Source organism: Neomonachus schauinslandi, chromosome 1, assembly GCF_002201575.2.
Source record: "Neomonachus schauinslandi chromosome 1, ASM220157v2, whole genome shotgun sequence".
Taxonomy (NCBI): Eukaryota; Metazoa; Chordata; class Mammalia; order Carnivora; family Phocidae; genus Neomonachus; species Neomonachus schauinslandi.
The window spans coordinates 155,327,516-155,346,106 of record NC_058403.1 but is presented as its reverse complement, the minus strand read 5'-3'; the positions used below and the strand labels follow the sequence as shown (position 1 = coordinate 155,346,106).

The window sequence follows — 18,591 nt, the reverse complement described above, 5'->3', positions numbered from 1 at the left end:
AAATATTGTGAAGATGTCAATGCTACCTAGAGCAATCTACACATTCAGTTCAATCCCCATCAAAATACCATCCACTGTTTTCAAAGAAATGGAATAAATAATCCTAAAATTTGTATGGAAACAGAAAAGACCCCGAATAGCCAGAGGAATGTTGAAAAAGAACAGCAAAGTTGGTGGCATCACAATTCTCGACTTCCAGCTCTATTACAAAGCTGTCATCATCAAGGCAGACACATAGATCAATGGAACAGAATAGAGAGCCCAGAAATGGACCCTCAGCTCTATGGTCAACTAATCTTTGACAAAGCAGGAACGAATGTCCAATGGAAAAAAGACAGTCTCTTCAACAAACGGGGTTGGGAAAACTGGATAGCCACATGCAGAAAAATGAAAGTGGACCATTTCCTTACACCACACACAAAAATAGACTCCAAATGGTTGAAAGACCTCAATGTGAGACAGGAGTCCATCAAAATCCTAAAGGAGAACACAGGCAGCAACCTCTTCGACCTCAGCTGCAGCAACTTCTTCCTAGAAACATCGACAAAGGCAAGGGAATCAAGGGCCAAAATGAACTATTGGGACTTCATCAAGATAAAAAGGTTTTGCACAGCAAAAGAAACAGTCAACAAAACCAAAAGACAACTGACAGAATGGGAGAAGATATTTGCAAATGACATATCAGATAGAGGGCTAGTATCCAAAATCTATAAAGAAGTTATCAAACTCGGGGCGCCTGGGTGGCTCAGTTGGTTAAGCGACTGCCTTCGGCTCAGGTCATGATCCTGGAGTCCCTGGATCAAGTCCCGCATCGGGCTCCCTGCTCGGCAGCGAGCCTGCTTCTTCCTCTGACCCTCCCCCCTCTCATGTGCTCTCTCTCTCTCTCTCATTCTGTCTCAAATAAATAAAATCTTTAAAAAAAAAAAAGTTATCAAACTCAACACCCAAAGAACAAAGAATCCAATCAAGAAACGGGCAGAAGACAGGAACAGACATTCTTCCAAAGAAGACATCCAAATGGCCAACAGACACATGAAAAAGTGCTCAACATTGCTCGGCATCAGGGAAATACAAATCAAAACCTCAATGAGATACCACCTCACACCAGTCCGAATGGCTAAAATTAACAAGTCAGGAAACGACAGATGTAGGCGGGGATGTGGAGAAAGGGGAACCCTCCTATACTGTTGGTGGGAATGCAAGCTGGTGCAGCCACTCTGGAAAACAGTATGGAGGTTCCTCCAAAAGTTGAAAATAGAGCTACCATATGATCCAGCAATTGCACTGCTGGGTATTTACCCCAAAGATACAAATGTAGGGATCCGAAGGGGTACGTTCACCCCGATGTTTATAGCAGCAATGTCCACAATAGCCAAACTGTGGAAAGAGCCAAGATGTCCATCGACAGATGAATGGATAAAGAAGATGTGGTATATATATACAATAGAATAGTATGCAGCCATCAAAAGGAATGAGATCTTGCCATTTGCGACGACGTGGATGGAACTGGAGGGTATTATGCTGAGTGAAATAAGTGAATCAGAGAAAGACATGTATCATATGATCTCACTGATATGAGGAATTCTTAATCTCAGGAAACAAACTGAGGGTTGCTGGAGTGGGGGGTGGGGTGGGAGGGATGGGCTGACTGGGTGATAGACAGTGGGGAGGTTATGTGCTCTGGTAAGTGCTGTGAATTGTGCAAGACTGTTGAATCTCAGATCTGTACCTCTGAAACAAATAATGCAATATATGTTAAGAAAAAAAAAAAAAGAAGATAGTAGGAGGGTAGAATGAAGGGGGGAAATCAGAGGGGGAGACGAACCATGAGAGACGGTGGACTCTGAAAAACAAACTGAGTGTTCTAGGGGGAAGGGGGTGGGAGCATGGGTTATCCTGGTGATGGGTATTAAAGCGGGCACGTTCTGCATGGAGCACTGGGTGTTATGCACAAACAGCAATCATGGAACACTACATCTAAAACCAATGATGTAATGTGTGGTGATTAACATAACAATAAAAAAATTTTTTAAAAATGTGATCAGGCGGGAAACTAGGACAATGTCATACACTAGATTTAGGGTATATTTTGGTCTGTTAGAAGGAAGTGTATCGCAAAATTTTAAAGAACGAAAAACTTTATATATATTTATATATATATATATAAGGTTAAATACAATGAAGAGAAAATATGAGTGTAAAAAATGAAAAATTAAAGGTTTTTAAAATTGAATTGATAAGATGTTGGTTGAAAAAGGAAAGAAGAAAAATTCAACTAAAAATTATAGAAAAAGAAAAGAAAATGTAAAAAATTAACTTTGAAAGACTAAAGAATCATGGGGAAAAAAGCCATGAATTCTATGTGCTGTATTTCCCTAGTGCTGAAGTTCTGCCATTCTCATTGATCAGTAAACTTGGTCTTCGCTGGCTGTTCTTGCTGATCTTCTGGGGGAGGGGACTGTTGCAGTGGTTCTCAAATGTCTTTGCTGGAGGCGGAATTGCCCCCCCCTTGCCGGGGGGCCGGACTAAGTAATCTGCTTGGGTTTGCTCTTGGGAGCTTTTGTTCCCTGCAAGCTCAAGTTCCCTGAGTGAAAATGGTGGCCTCCCAATCGCCACCCTGGAGGAGCCAAGAACTCGGCGCCCCACTCCTCAGTGAGCCCCCAGAGAAAAGCAGTCAATCACTCCAATCTCCCCAGTCTCCGGATGCACTCCGTGCTCACCTGGCTTGTGACCGAGCATTTCTATCTCTGGCACCCAACCCCGTGTGGAGTCTCCAAACCCAGTAGATCCGTGAGGTGCGCTCCCGCACCACTCCTCCCCAGGGAGGAAGGGGAGTCTCCCCGGATCTGTCGCTTGTTGGGTTCCTGCTGGAAGAGCAGTGGCCCGGCTGTGCCAGATCATGTTTATGGCAATCCTGAGCTGAGAGCCCACTCCTCGGCTCCGTCTCTGCAGCCGGTTTCCCTGCTCCGATACCTGGGAGCTCTGCCACACTCAGACACCCCCAGTCTTTCTGTGACCCCGAGGGTCCTGAGACCACACTGTCCCAGCAAGGGTTCCACCCCGCGCTTAGCCATTGGAGTGCTGTCCCTCAGCGGAGCAGATTCCGATTTTGTGCTCCGTGCTCTTATCACTTGCTGGTAGCCGGCTGATGGAGGCTCCCTCACCCCGCCATCTATCTTCCAGAATATCGCCTCGGATTCACTTCTCTGCATGTTCTACCTTCCAGAAAGTGGTCGCTTTTCTGTTCAGAGAGTTGCTGCTATTCTTTTCTTTGATCTCCTGTTGAGTTTGTAGGTGTTCTGAATGGTTTGATACCTATCTAGCTGAATTCCTGGGGCCAGAGGAAATTTACGTCTCCTACTCCTCTGCCATCTTGCTTCTCCCCTAACAAAATCTTAAAAAAAAGAAATAGGCTTCAGAGGCCCTTGGGCACCCCCTCCCCCTACTTCCATGGGAACCTAGGTGATTGTTCCTTGCATGTCAGTGACACCTAGTAGGTCTGCTCCCAACAGAGGCAGGGCTGGCCACTCACACAAGGGGCTGGCCACCTAGAGGACTGCATCACCTAAGTAAGGTCCCGATGTTTAACACTTGGAAAGATTTCCTTGTATGTCACCAACTCAGATGCCTCTGGTGCCACAAAAGCAATTTGAATGAGTTCGGCAGGTGTGACAGTAACTGGGCTGTAAGGAGTGGCAGGGAACAGTCATGCTGCAGAGCATGTTCCTGGAGTGGAGAGGGTGGGGCCTGCTCAGCTCCATCCAGTTGCTGCCTGTCAAGATTGGAGGTCTGGAGTTGCCCCCAACTGACTTGTTATGAGAAGCTGGCAATTATTTTGAGCTACTTTTTAAAAGGTTTTTCCTTTTTTTTTAAATCGTGTATAACACCCAGTGCTACGCAACTATTGAATCATTGAACACTACATCAAAAACTCATGATGTGCTATATGGTGGCTGACTGAACATACATACATACATACATACATACATACATAAAAAATCATGTGGGTCTAGCAAAATAGATCTGCAGCTGTCCTCTGCCCACAGACCATTCTTTGTATCCAGGGTTTCTCCCTCTGGACATCACTGGGGCACATCTGGCCCAGTGAGGGATTAATCCCCAGGGGGCTGAGGAAATCGAATGGGGGCAGCCCGCCCACCCTCTAAAGGAGAGGGCCATGAGTAGGCCCTGTTCTCTGCCAGCCCCAGATCCTGGCCCTGCAGAGGGAGCTTGGCATGGCCTTTGTCTTCTGGGCCCTGGGGTCCTGGCAGGGCTGCGCACAGTCCACTCCATGTGGAAGCTGGGGCCTCAGCAGTAAGCCCCAGGCCTGTTGCATATGATAGCTCCTCTTCTCTTGCTGCTGTCCCCAATTTCTCTTCTGTCTCCTTCCCACCTTAGGGGAAAAAACACTTTCATTTTCTCAGATGTTCCATTCTGGAATCTGATTCCTGTCACATCCTACGACTTTTAATGGCTTATCAAAATACCTTTCCATAGACCTTTCTGTCACTGTCTTCCCTTCCTCTCTCCCTATTCCCTACCCCCTCCCTCTACCCAACAAATATGTATTAAAAACCTACTTTGCCAGTCACACTTCCTTCACCATAGAGATAGCTGTCAAGGTGATACCTCACTCACAAGGTCCAGTTTACCCTTGCTTGGGGCCGAACAAGATCTGTGGTAAAGTGGGAGGGAAGGAAGAAAGATCCAGTGCTGAATCAGTCAAGGAAGTCTTCCTGGAAGACATAGACTTAAAGTAAGAGATAGAACTTAGAGACTGGCATAAAAAAGGGGAAACCACATTCTTTTTCTCCTCCCAGGTGTTGGTGGCAATCTGGTGGCCATTCAGACCAGCCGGATCTCCACCTACCTGCACATGTGGAGCACGCCTGGTGTTCTCCCCCTCTGGATGAAACAGTTCTGGCCTAACCCATGCTCCACTTTTTGCACCTCAGGTGGGTCTGGTGTCTTCCAGAGGCCATGTGGCCATTTCCTTACACAAGTAAAAATTGCCATCATTGGAATCTGCTCTGTAGCAACAGATGTCTAAGACCAGTGCTGACCTCAGCCCAGATCATCTTCAAGGACACAGCTCCTCCTCCCAGAGACCTGACTCCCCACCTCTGCCTCTGGTTGATCCATCCATTCATTCAGATATTTAATTCTGCCAGGTACTAGGTGTCAGGTTGCAGTGATGAGTCAGAGAAAGCTGATTCTTGCCCACATGGATTTACATGATCCAGAAGAGCAGATAAACACACCAAAAAAGGAGCATTTAACTACAAATCGTGGCATGTTTTAAAATAAAAAACTACAGGGTCCAGTGGAAGGAATTTCAGGAGATATTGAGATATGGGTTTGGCAAGTTCCTCTCTGAGGATGATGGGGGGAGCAGGGGAGGGTGTGGGTGGAGGAGGCGTGCTGGAGCAAGAGGGGCATTTGAGGCAGGGGGGACAGCCTGAGCAAAGGCTCAGAAGCAGGAAGGAGCTTGGTAAGTCTGAAGAACTGAAAGGCCAGGGAGGCCTGAGCATAATGAGCAAGGGAGAGGATGGAGAAAACTGAGACCAGGGAGGGAGGGGTTGGTCATTATAGGGCCTTGAAGCTTGACGAAGGGAGACTGGATTCTATTCTGAGAACCACTGGAAACCTTTTGAGGCCTTTTCTTTTTGTTACTTTTAAAACTTGGATCTTTTCTCCCACTGCATTTTCTTTTAATCATTTCCTTTCTGTTTCAAGAACTACCTTTAGCCATTCTTTTAGGGTAGATTTGCTGGCACATTCCTGAAGGATATTTTTGCCAGATATAAAATTCAGGATTGATGGTTCTTTTCAGCACTTGAAAAATGTGCCCCTTTCTTCTGAATCCCCTGGTTTCTGATGAGAAATTACTGTCATTTGAATTATTTTTTGTCTTTTGTTTGTTTCAAGACTTTTTCTTTACTTTTTAGTCTTTGAGTTATGATGCACATTGGTGTGGATTTCTTAGGGTTTGCCATGTTTGGGGGTTACTTAGCTCCTTGCAGTACATGGATTTATCTTTTGCCAAATGTGGGAAATTTTAAGCCATGATTTCTTCGATACACCTTCAGCCCCACTGTCTTCTTCCTTTCCTTCCTGTATTCTGATGACATGAATGGTGGATCTTTTGTTCCACAAGCCCTGGAGTCTCTGTTCAATTTTTCCCCCAGCCTATTTTATTCTCTCTTATTCAGATTGGCTAATTTCCATAGTTTTTTTTCAAGTTCATGGATTCTTTCCTCTGCCCTCTTCACTCAGCCAGTCATCCCTTGCATTGAGTTGTTTGCGGTTTTTTGGCTATTGTATTTTTTCAGTTCTAAAATTTCCACATGGGTCTTCTTTGTATCTTCTGTTTCTTTTCTGAGACTTTCTGATTTTTTTTTACCAAAACTTTCTATTTTTATAATTTGTTTCAAGTATATTTGTAATTGCTGGTTGAAGCACTTCTACAATGGATTCATTAAAATTGCTTTCAGGGTGCCTGGGTGGCTCAGTTGGTTAAGCGACTGCCTTCAGCTCAGGTCATGATCCTGGAGTCCCTGGATCGAGTCCCGCATCGGGCTCTCTGCTCGGCAGGGAGTCTGCTTCGTCCTCTGACCCTATCCCCTCTCATGTGTTCTTTCTCTCTCATTCTCTCTCTCTCAAATAAATAAATAAAATCTTTTAAAAATTTTTAAAAATTAAAAAAATTGCTTTCAGATAATTCTGCCATCTGTGTCATCTCATTCTTAGTGTCTCTTGGTTGTCTTATCAAGTTGACATTTTTTTTCTTTTATAAGAAGTGATTTCAGATTGAATTCCAGGCATTCGGGGTATATGTTATGAAACTGTGGATCTCATTTAAGTCTTTTTCAGCTACCTTTTCTGACACTGCACTACTGAAGGAAAGGGAATGCATTGCTTCCTTACTGCCAGATGGGGGTAGAAGCCCAGGTTTCCCCCCACCCCTACCATCCCCACCGTCTCTGTTCATACACTGGAGGAAGAGGAGCACTTCATTGCTGGTGGGCTGGGGAGGAGTCCACGTTCCTCTGACACTACCCTGGCTGAGAGGGAGAGGGAAGCTTTGTTATTGCTGCCCACATGGCCTTCACAGACATGGTTGAGTGGGGAGCTCATTACCACCAGGCAGAGTACCACTTACTCTCCACTCAGCCTTCTCTATCCCACCTCAACCAGAAGGGGTGAGTGGCACATTCCACCTAGATTTGGTCAGAAGTCCAGGCTCCCCTCTTGGCCTTTGCTAATGGAAGTGGGGCTGTAGTTTTTCCTGTGATGTTTGGCTGGAATAGAGAAGTTGCCTAAAAGTTCTGTGTTTTGCTAGGCTGTCCCTCTTTTGGACTTTTGGCTAGACAGAGCGGGCTTTTGTTGAGTCTTTTTTTTTTTTTTTTTTTTTTTGGTCTGTGCCCATTGACGTTTCTGAGTTGCTGACTTCTCTAGCATCTGGTCTGGGATATATGAGGCAAAACTCCCCCAAAACACCAAAACAACAACTCAGGGAATTCACTTCTGTGTTGTTTGTTGGGTCCCCAGGTCCCTGGCCAGCCCACCCTTTCTCTCCACCTTTTCAAATCTTCTTATGTTTGTTTTATATATAATGTCCAGGGTTTTTAGTTGTATTTAATGAGAGGAATAGGAAGAACTATGTCTAGCCATCTTGTCTTGAAGTGGAAATTACCATTGAATTTTCTGATTTGTCATTTATATATAGAAAATCTGTTTCTATTTCTCCATTATTTCTGTATCTGTCTTAGTTCAGCTGCTATAATGGAAGTATAGAATGGGTGGCTCATAAATACAAGAAGCTTATTTTTTATAGTTTTGGTTTGTGGAAGTTCAAGGTCAAGGCACTAGCAAATTTTGTCTGGTGATGGCCTGCTTACTAGTTTGTAGACAGCTGTCTTCTCACTGTGTCCTCACATGGTGGAAGGAGTGAAGTGTCTGAGGTGTCTTTTATAAGGTTATAAGCACTAATGACATTCATGAGTGCTGTACCCTTATGACCTAACCATCTCCAAATACCATCACATTGAGGGTTAGATTTACAACATATGGATCTGGGTGATGGAGGACACCCAGATGCTATAGCAGCATCTAAATATTTTACTGAATTCTTATTTATGTAATGTTTCTATAGATTTTCTTGAGTTTTAGGGCCAGCTGCCAATAGCAATTATTTATTTTGCTTCTACTTTTTTTTCCAAAGAATCTTTTCATACCTTGTCTAATTTTTCATCATGAATAGATTTTGGAGCTCTTGAGTGTTCTCAGCCTCTCTCTACATATTTTATGGTAGTGTTTTTAGCTTCTAAGCTGTATGGTGGTTCCTCCTCTTTCTTGTTAGCTTGATGAAATATATTAACTCAGAGGTAAATGGAGACTTTTTATTGAAACTCTATTTCCATTGAGAAGTCAGTTGCATTCATATGTTACAATTTTTAAAAGTGTGTGTGGTTGGGGCAGGGAAGTCACACTTCTTGCAGAATCTCAAATTCTTAGAGTACTGAAGCCAAAAGAGAATGTGCTGAATGAGTCCCAGAGGCTTAGCATGAGGAAGGGGCTGCCTGAGGCCTCCCATGAGTGTGCCACCCTTCCCTGGATTACTAATTCCACATGCTGAGCCTTTGTTTGTCCACATTCCAGAGCTCTCTCCCACCTTAAGCCCTTTGCATGTTCCCTTTCCTCTGCCCAGAGTCCTCTCCTCCAGATTCATATCTCAGCCTAGATGTCATCTTCTCTCAAGGGCTTCTAGTCTCCAGTATTCATCCTACTAATATACACTTTGTTCTCTACCACATTATCCTGGTTTATTTTCATCCTCGCACTGGTCAGTTTGAAATGACTGCTACTCGATTCTGTTTTGTTTTTTTGGTTTTTTTTTTTTCTCTCTCTCTCTTCCCTAAAATGTCAATTCCATGAGGGAAGGGAGAGGAGTATATCCCCATATGCGAGAATGTGCCTGCCACATACTAGATGCTCAGTAAACACTCGTGTAATAGATAAATGAATGTGGGTGCCTCACTGGAGACTGTCACACGCCAAGGTGGCTTCTGCTGCCCAGCAGGTTACACAATCTCCTTGGTTTTGTTTTTTCCAGAAATTAATTCCATATCAGCCCGAGTCCTGCTCTTTCTGGTGGTTCCGGGCCATCTGATTTTCTTCTACATCATCTACTTGTTGGAAGGCCATTTGGTCCCAGACAGTAAGATCTTTGTGGTGTTCTATCTGCTAGCAAGCCTGATCCAGGTGAGGATGACTATAGCAGTATCAGAGCAGCATTCAGTGGTTGGTCAGCCAGCAAGATTTGTCTTGGTTGGCAGGGGGGGCAGTTCCAGGACCCCCATCTTCCAAGAGCCAACTTGTTCAAGCCCAAGGGCATGATCCAGACAGAGAAGCCACTCCACACTCTGTATTGCACACTTCACACTGAACATTCCACACAGCACATGCTACACTGCACATTTCATAGGGTACACCCCCCACAAGGCACACTCCATACTACATATAGCACACTGCACACTCCTCAGCAGAGGATCAAAGGTTCATCCTGAAGTTGCAGCAAGTTGCCGTGAAGCAAGTTGATGAGTGGGTCCAACTGATGATCTGTGCCATGCACACCAACCATCACAGATAGGGTGGGCAGAGACCAGCCCCCTGCTGGAGTGTTGCTGAAAGGCATGTAGGGACTTAAGTCAGGACTGGATGGTGATAAGGACATGATGAAAGAGATTAAGCTGGTGCCTGCCTCTGGGTAGTACTCAGCAGACTGTCTGCCCAGACTAGCTGACTGATGCCCCTCGTGGGCCCAGGTTGTCTGCAGAGATAACTGTGGACACTGATGGGCAATTCTAGGAGGGCAGTGCTAGAACTAGGGACTGACATGTTCAAATCTCCCTGAGTTAGGGCATTTACAATTGCAGCATGTCCCTGACCCTGAACAGGGCTGGGGCACTCTGACAAACTGTCTTGAGCAGGAGCAGGGAAGGGGCTGGAGTCAGCCTGGGACAGGGGACCGAGGAGCCCTGGAATGAGGCCAGGACTGTGCTCACTACTGGCACTTTCAGGAAAGGCTTAATGTCCAAAGCTGCCCATACAAGGGCTTCCAGCAAACTCAAATTGAAGTCCCAATAAGGTCTATGTCTTGAGTTTTCAAGGATAGTGAGAGGAGTTGGTGTAGCAGAGATGGTCTGTCTGGCACCTCAGTTTGCCACAAGTAGGACCTGACCACAGGGAGGGAGGCTAGGCAACTATGGATAAGGGTGGACTTCCTGCCTCTGCATGAGTTCATAGCTGGGCACTAGCCCCAAGAAAAGCTAAAGGAAGGGGACTCCTTGGAGTGGACATGTCCACCTTGGTATCTGCCTTTGAAATTTGCTGTTTCTTAGTGACACTTGACTATCTGACTTAGTTGTTATTTTTTGTGTCTGCTTGCTCTTGTGCCAGGTGACGATTCTCCTGTACCTGGCAGAAGTGATGGTTCGGCTGACATGGCACCAGGCCCTGGATCCAGACAACCACTGTATCCCCTATCTCACAGGGTTGGGGGACCTCCTAGGGACTGGCCTTCTGACACTCTGCTTTCTTATCAACTGGTTATTGAGGAGTGAAGCAGGGCTGGATGGCTTCTCAGAACCAGCATCTGGACCTCCCTAATGAGCCCAGGCAGCCCCAGTTGCTCAGTAGAATTTTCCTTCACACCAGCAGGGTACAGAATACAGTTTCTCCCTGCCTGGGTCCTCAGGAAAGATGGTTGACACCCTGCCTCTGCAGTGGCCCTTTGTCAGTCTGCTAAGGACACTAACACACATCTTGACTCTGGAGTTGGAACCTGAGCCTGTGAGGGTGAGGGAGGCCTGAAATCAGAAGCATTGTTTGTGTGTGAATGTGACTGCATGTTCCCGGACATAAGTTCACACCCATGTGCTTGGTGAGTGCAAATGAGTGTGCATGTATGTGTGGAGAGCAGGGGACTCTGGCCTGAAGATGCTGAAGGAAGAGACATGTCCAGTGCACTTGGGAGATATGCTGGCACTGTTCTGTGCCCATGCAGCCTGGATTGGGGAGGAGCAGGAATGAGATGCCTTCTGTGCCCAAGCCTCAGGACTGAGCTGTGGCTTAAGCACAGTCTTCACTAGCTCTGAGCTTCGTTGGCCATTTTGCCAGTGTGCCTGCAAATGTGCAGCCCTTCCCAAGACAGCCCTTCCTTGCACACCCTTCATCTGCTCCCAGTATTTAATCCTGTTAATGTTTTTTCTCTTTTTCTTCCTTTTATGTTTAAGCAAAACTTCTGTTTAGATTTTAATGATCAGAGAAGTATAAAATAAAACATAGATTATATTATACTTGGCCTTTGTGTCCTTAAAGATAGTTAATGCCACCATGAGACTTGGGGTCTATAAGTAACAAAAAACCTCTGGTGTTTCTCTAGTGTCTGTTTCTCAAACTGTGGTCTCCAGCATAGAAGCATCAACATCACAGAGAAACTTGTTAGAAATGCAAGTTGTTTACCCTCCCTCCCCTAGGCCTGCCAAATCAGCCTATCTTGGGGTAGAGCTCAGCAATGTAGGTTTAATAAGCCCTCCATGTTGTTCTGATACACTCTCACATTTGAGAACCACTACTCCAGAATGCCCTCACTTTTTTAAAATATATGTTTACTTCCTGATTCTTTTTTTTTAATTAATTTAATTTATTTATTTAAAGAGCACACACGAGTGGGGAGAGGGCAGAGGGAGAGAGAGAATCTCAAGCAGACTCCACGCTGAGCATGGAGCCCAACACAGGGCACAATCCCATGACCCCAAGATCATGACTGGAGCCGAAATCAAGAATCAGATGCTCAACTGACTGAATCACCCAGGCGCCTGCTACTTCTTGTTTATTAACTCATCACAACAACTTTAGCCATGGTTTGGACTGAGGATTATTATCTTCATCTGGTAAAACAGGTATTTACTTATTAATTTAGCACATATGGACATAGACCATCTTGTATCAGTGCCCCAGAAGGAAAGAGGTGGCATCCTAACTGGTGTAATTGGGCAGGGCTTGAAGAAGGGACAGTTTACAGATACATGGGGAACAATGGTGAAGCACCCTATGCCTGGGCACAGTTAAGGGGCTGTTACCACCAGAAACTCCCCTGAACTGGGGAGGGAATAGGAGTGGGATTATCTGAGGTTGGGTGGAGGGGCATCTCTATTTAAAAAAAAAAAAAACAGCTACCATCAGCTGTGGCCTGGCAGAAAGAGATCCATGGGAATAAATACCCCAACCTTATTCTCTGCTTACCCTTTAAACTGCTAGTGTCTCCCACACTTATGGATGGTTCCATAAATATATAGAGGTCTCAGCCTCCTGGGGCTCAGAGCCAGTTGAGGGTGGAGAGTGGTTCTGGAGAGGCAAGTGGAGAATATCCGGCACACCTAGGTACCAAGTCCTAGGCTAAGTACTGGGGATGCACTTGTGGGCAAAGCATTCATCATCCCTCTCTCAAGGGTCTATAGGGGAGATGGTCAATAATAAACATCGTAGGTTTGTGATAACATGGACGGACCTAGAGGGTATTATGCTAAGTGAAATAAGCAGAGAGAGAAAGATAAATACCATGTGGTTTCACTCATATGTGAAATCTAAAAAAACTAAACAAATGAATAAACAAAAAGCAGAATCAGACCTATAAATACACTGATGGTTGCCAGAAGGAAGTGGGGTGTGGGGATGGGCAAAATGGGTGAAGTGGAGTGGGAGATACAGTCTTCCAATTATGGAATGAGTCACAGGGATAAAAGGCACAGCATAGAGAATATAGTCAATGATATTATGATAGTGTTGTATGGGGACAGAGAGCAGCTATATTGGTGAGCAGAGCATAATGGGAAGAGATGTTGAATCCCTATGATGTATGCCTGAAACTAATAGTGTGTCAACTATACTCAAATAAAAAAATTGCTTAAATAAATAACACTATACCAACAAGTGTTAAAATTCTAGCTGTCATAAGTCTTGCAAAAGAGAAGAATATGGTGCTGTAGAAGTATGTAACGAGAGCTAAGACTTATTGAGCACTTACTGTGCCATGTTCTGAGCATTTTACATGTGTAAACTCAGTGTAATAGCCTCACAGCAACCTGATGTTATAGGTATGATAGATCATCCCCATTTATAGATGACGAGACAGCCATTTTGAGGTCTCTTCACTTTCCCAAGGTCCTTTGGTGAGTGGTGGTAATCTGGCTGAGACCCAAGCTATGCAAGTGGTAAAGGGATTTGACTAAGACAGGAGCTCAGGAAAGATTTTTCTTCAGGAAGTGCCATGTAAGCTGAGATCCAAGAATAAGTAGGAGTAAATCAGCAATGAGTGAAGAGGTTTGGGTGGAAGGTAGAGCATTCAGGAAGATGAATCTTATCATAGGTAAAGGGGGAGCAGCAGAGTAGATGGGCCACTACTGAAGCTTGAGTTCCTGCAACATTTAATGACCAGGGGAGTATGATCCTGCAATGCAGAGGCAGAGAAGAGACATGAGAGAAGTAAGGAGGAAAAAAAAACAAAACAGGAGAGCATCATATTTGGGGACCAAAGAAGTGTATTATAAAAGGGAAAGTGGTCCAGTGCTTTGAAACTAGAAATCAATCACAAGAGGAAAGTCGGAAAGAACTCAAATACATGGAGGCTAAAGAGCATCCTACTAAAGAATGAATGGGTCAACCAGGAAATTAAAGAAGAATTTTAAAAAATTAATGGAAACAAATGAAAATGAAAACACAACTGTTCAAAATCTTTGGGATGCAGCAAAGGCAGTCCTAAGAGGAAAGTGTATAGCACTATAAGCCTTTCTCAAGAAACAAGAAAGGTCTCAAATACACAACCTAACCCTACATCTAAAGGACGTGGAGAAAGAACAGCAAAGAAAGCCTAAACCCAGCAGGAGAAGAGAAATAATAAATATCAGAGTAGAAATCAATGAAATAGAAACTAAAAGAACAGTAGAACAGATCAACAAAACTAGGAGCTGGTTCTTTGAAAGAATTAACAAGACTGATAACCCCCTGGCCAGACTTATCAAAAAGAAAAGAGAAATGACCCAAATCAACAAAATCATGAATGAAAGAGGAGAGATCACAACCAACACCAAAGCAATACAAACAATTATAAGAACATATTATGAGCAACTCTATGTGAGCAAATTAGATAACCTGGAAGAAATGGATGCATTCCTAGAGATGTATCAACTACCAAAACTGAACCAGGAAGAAATAGAAAACCTGAACAGACCTATAACCACTAAGGAAATTGAAGCAGTCATCAAAAATCTCCCAAAAAACAAAAGCCCAGGGCCAGATGGCTTCCCAGGGGAATTCTACCAAACATTTCAAGAAGAATTAATACCTATTCTTCTGAAACTGTTCCAAAAAATAGAAATGGAAGGAAAGCTTCCAAACTCATTTTATGAGGCTAGCATTACCTTGATCCCCAAACCAAAGACCCCATCAAAAAGGAGAACTACAGACCAATATCCCTGATGAACATGGATGCAAAAATTCTCACCAAAATACTAGCCAATAGGATCCAACAGTACATTAAAAGGATTATTCACCACGACCAAGTGGGATTTATTCCTGGGCTGCAAGGTTGGTTCAACATCTGCAAATCAATCAACGTGATACAATACATTAACAAAAGAAAGAACAAGAATCATATGATCCTCTCAATAGATGCAGAAAAAGCATTTGACAAAGTACAGCATCCTTTTTTGATCAAAACTCTTCAGAGTATAGGGATAGAGGGTACATACCTCAATATCATAAAAGCCATCTATGAAAAACCCAGAGAAAATATCATTCTCAATGGAGAAAAACTGAGAGCTTTTCCCCTAAGGTCAGGAACACAGCAGGGATGTCCACTATCATCACTGCTATTCAACATAGTATTAGAAGTCCTAGCCACGGCAATCAGACAACAAAAAGAAATCAAAGGCATCCAGATCAGCAAAGAAGAAGTCAAACTCTCACTCTTTGCAGATGATATGATACCTTATGTGGAAAACCCAAAAGACTCCACCCCAAAACTGCTAGAACAGGATTTCAGTAAAGTGGCAGAATATAAAATCAATGCACAGAAATCAGTGGCATTCCTATACACCAACAACAAGACACAAGAAAGAGAAATTAAGAAGTCAATCCCATTTATAACTGCACCCAAAACCATACGATACCTAGGAATAAATCTAACCAAGAGGCAAAGAATCTGTACTCAGAACACTATAGAATACTCATGAAAGAAATTGAGGAAGACACAAAGAAATGGAAAAACGTTCCATGCTCATGGATTGGAAGAACAAATAGTGTGAAGATGTTAAGGCTACCTAGAGCAATCTACACATTCAGTGCAATCCCTATTAAAATACCAACCACTTTTTTCAAAGAAATGGAACAAATAATCCTAAAATTTGTATGGAACAGAAAAGACCCCGCATAGCCAGAGGAATGTTGAAAAAGAAAAGCAAAGCTGGCAGCATCACAATTCCGGACTTCCAGCTCTGTTACAAAGCTGTCATCATCAAGACAGTATGGTACTGGCACAAAAACAGACACATAGATCAATGGAACAGAATAGAGAGCCCAGAAATGGACCCTCAGCTCTATGGTCAACTCATCTTTGACAAAGCAGGAATGAATGTCCAATGGAAAAAAGACAGTCTCTTCAACAAACGGGGTTGGGAAAACTGGATAGCCACATGCAGAAAAATGAAACTGGACCATTTCCTTACACCACACACAAAAATAGACTCCAAATGGTTGAAAGACCTCAATGTGAGACAGGAGTCCATCAAAATCCTAAAGGAGAACACAGGCAGCAACCTCTTCGACCTCAGCTGCAGCAACTTCTTCCTAGAAACATCGACAAAGGCAAGGGAATCAAGGGCCAAAATGAACTATTGGGACTTCATCAAGATAAAAAGCTTTTGCACAGCAAAAGAAAGAGTCAACAAAACCAAAAGACAACCGACAGAATGGGAGAAGATATTTGCAAATGACATATCAGATAGAGGGCTAGTATCCAAAATCTATAAAGAAGTTATCAAACTCAACACCCAAAGAACAAAGAATCCAATCAAGAAACGGGCAGAAGACAGGAACAGACATTCTTCCAAAGAAGACATCCAAATGGCCAACAGACACATGAAAAAGTGCTCAACATCGCTCGGCATCAGGGAAATGCAAATCAAAACCTCAATGAGATACCACCTCACACCAGTCCGAATGGCTAAAATTAACAAGTCAGGAAATGGCAGATGTTGGCGGGGATGCGGAGAAAAGGGTACCCTCCTACACTGTTGGTGGGAATGCAAGCTGGTGCAGCCACTCTGGAAAACTGTATGGAGGTTCCTCAAAAAGTTGAAAATAGAGCTACCATACGATCCAGCAATTGCACTACTGGGTATTTACCCCAAAGATACAAAAGTAGGGATCAGAAAGGGTACATGTACCTCGATGTTTATAGCAGCAATGTCCACAATAGCCAAACTGTGGAAAGAGCCAAGATGTCCATCGACAGATGAATGGATAAAGAAGATGTGGTATATATATACAATAGAATAGTATGCAGCCATCAAAAGGAATGAGATCTTGCCATTTGCGACGACGTGGATGGAACTGGAGGGTATTATGCTGAGTGAAATAAGTGAATCAGAGAAAGACATGTATCATATGACCTCACTGATATGAGGAATTCTTAATCTCAGGAAACAAACTGAGGGTTGCTGGAGTGGGGGGTGGGGTGGGAGGGATGGGCTGACTGGGTGATAGACAGTGGGGAGGTTATGTGCTCTGGTAAGTGCTGTGAACTGTGCAAGACTGTTGAATCTCAGATCTGTACCTATGAAACAAATAATGCAATATATGTTAAGAAAAATAAAAAGAAGAAGATAACAGGAGGGGAAGAATGAAGGGGGGGATATCAGAGGGGTAGATGAACCATGAGAGACGGTGGACTCTGAAAAAGAAACTGAGGGTTCTGGGACGGGGAGGATGGGTTAGCCTGGTGATGGGTATTAAAGAGGTCACATTCTGCATGGAGTACTGGGTGTTATGCACAAACAATGAATCATGGAACACTACATCTAAATCTAATGCTGTAATGTATGGGGATTAACATAACAATAAAAAAACTAATGATGTACTGTATGGTGACTAACATAACATAACATAATAAAATAAAATTATTAAAGTAAATTAAATTAAAACAGTAAAAAAAATAAAAAACAAAGAGGCACATACACCCCATGTTTATAGCAACATTATCAACAATAGCCAGACTCTGGAGAGAGCCCAAATGTCCATTGACTGATGAATGGATAAAGAAGTGGAGTATATATATACAATGGAAAAGTACTTGGCCATCAAAAAGAATGAAATCTTGCCATTTGCAAGGATGTGGATGGAGCTAGAGTGTATTACACTAAGTGAATTAAGTCAAAGACAAATACCATATGATCTCACTCATGTGGAATATTTTTCATTGCCACAAACTTTTTTTTATTTAAATTCAATTAGCCAACGTAGAGTACATCATTAGTTTTTCATGCAGTGTTAAATGATTTATTAGTTACATATAAAACCCAGTGCTCATCACATCACGTGCCCTCCTTAATGCCCATCACTCAGTTACCCCATAGCCCCACCCACCTCCCCTTCTGCAACCCTGTTTTCCAGAGTCAAGAGTCAGTCATGGTTTGTCTCCCTCTCTGATTTCTTCCCATTCAATTTTCCCTCCCTTCCCCTATGATCCTCTGTGCTATTTCTTATGTTCCACATATGAGTGAAACCATCATATGTGGAATTTAAAAAGGAAAACAGATGAACATGTGGGAAGGGGGTAAAAAGCAAGAGAGGGAAACAACCCATAGGAGACTTTTAATGCTAGAGAAAAAACTGAGGGTTGATGGAGGGAGGTGGGTGGGTGATGGGCTAAATGGGTGATAGGCATTAATGAGAGAACTCTTTTTTATTATTACGTTTTATTTAGTTATAGTGCAATAGTGGTTTCTGGAGTAGAATTCAGTGAATTCATCACTTACATAAGACACCCAGTGCTCATCACAAGTGCCCTTGTGGGGGTGACCTCATGGTGTGCCACACTGGTTGTCCCTCCAACACCTGCTTAGTGGGGCAGCCCCATGGGGCCACTCAGGGGAGACCCAGGATAGGCCCAGGATAGGCACACCCTGGCGGTCCTGGGGAAGCCACAATGGGGCACTCACACCCAGGGAGTGAGAGCACCTCAAATGCATTGAGTCCATCTACCCTGTCCTCTGCCTCCTTTCTGGCCAAATCCCTGCCCAACTGACCCATGCTTTCCCTCCAGATGCTGCCCTGCCCCAACGTCCTTACCCTCCTGTTCTGTTGCCTGGCACCAAAATGTTCCATGGGGCCACACAGAGAATGCACAGGACAGGCATGCCTGGTGTATTGCAGGGCAGATTGGTGGGGAGGTGCTTGCACCAGGAGGATTGTAAGGACTCCAGCAGTGCTGAGCCAGCCTGCAAACCCCTTCCCCCATGTCCTCCTTTC

General features: G+C 43.9%; 1 protein-coding gene across 2 annotated transcripts in view; it reads left to right on the top strand.

Annotated features, from left to right (window-relative positions):
* Positions 1–11,359, top strand: part of SLC41A3 (solute carrier family 41 member 3) — a 94,268-nt gene extending 82,909 nt beyond the window's left edge. Inside the window, exons 8-10 of one of the 2 annotated variants that reach the window (XM_021695072.2) lie at positions 4,821–4,955; positions 9,116–9,264; positions 10,462–11,359. In XM_021695072.2, coding sequence (XP_021550747.1) covers positions 4,821–4,955; positions 9,116–9,264; positions 10,462–10,671 — 494 coding nt within the window. In that variant the 3' untranslated portion in view covers positions 10,672–11,359. The remainder of the gene's footprint in view (positions 1–4,820; positions 4,956–9,115; positions 9,265–10,461) is intronic. The other variant, XM_044916176.1, reaches the window with a different exon arrangement.
* Positions 11,360–18,591: the final 7,232 nt, after the last annotated feature.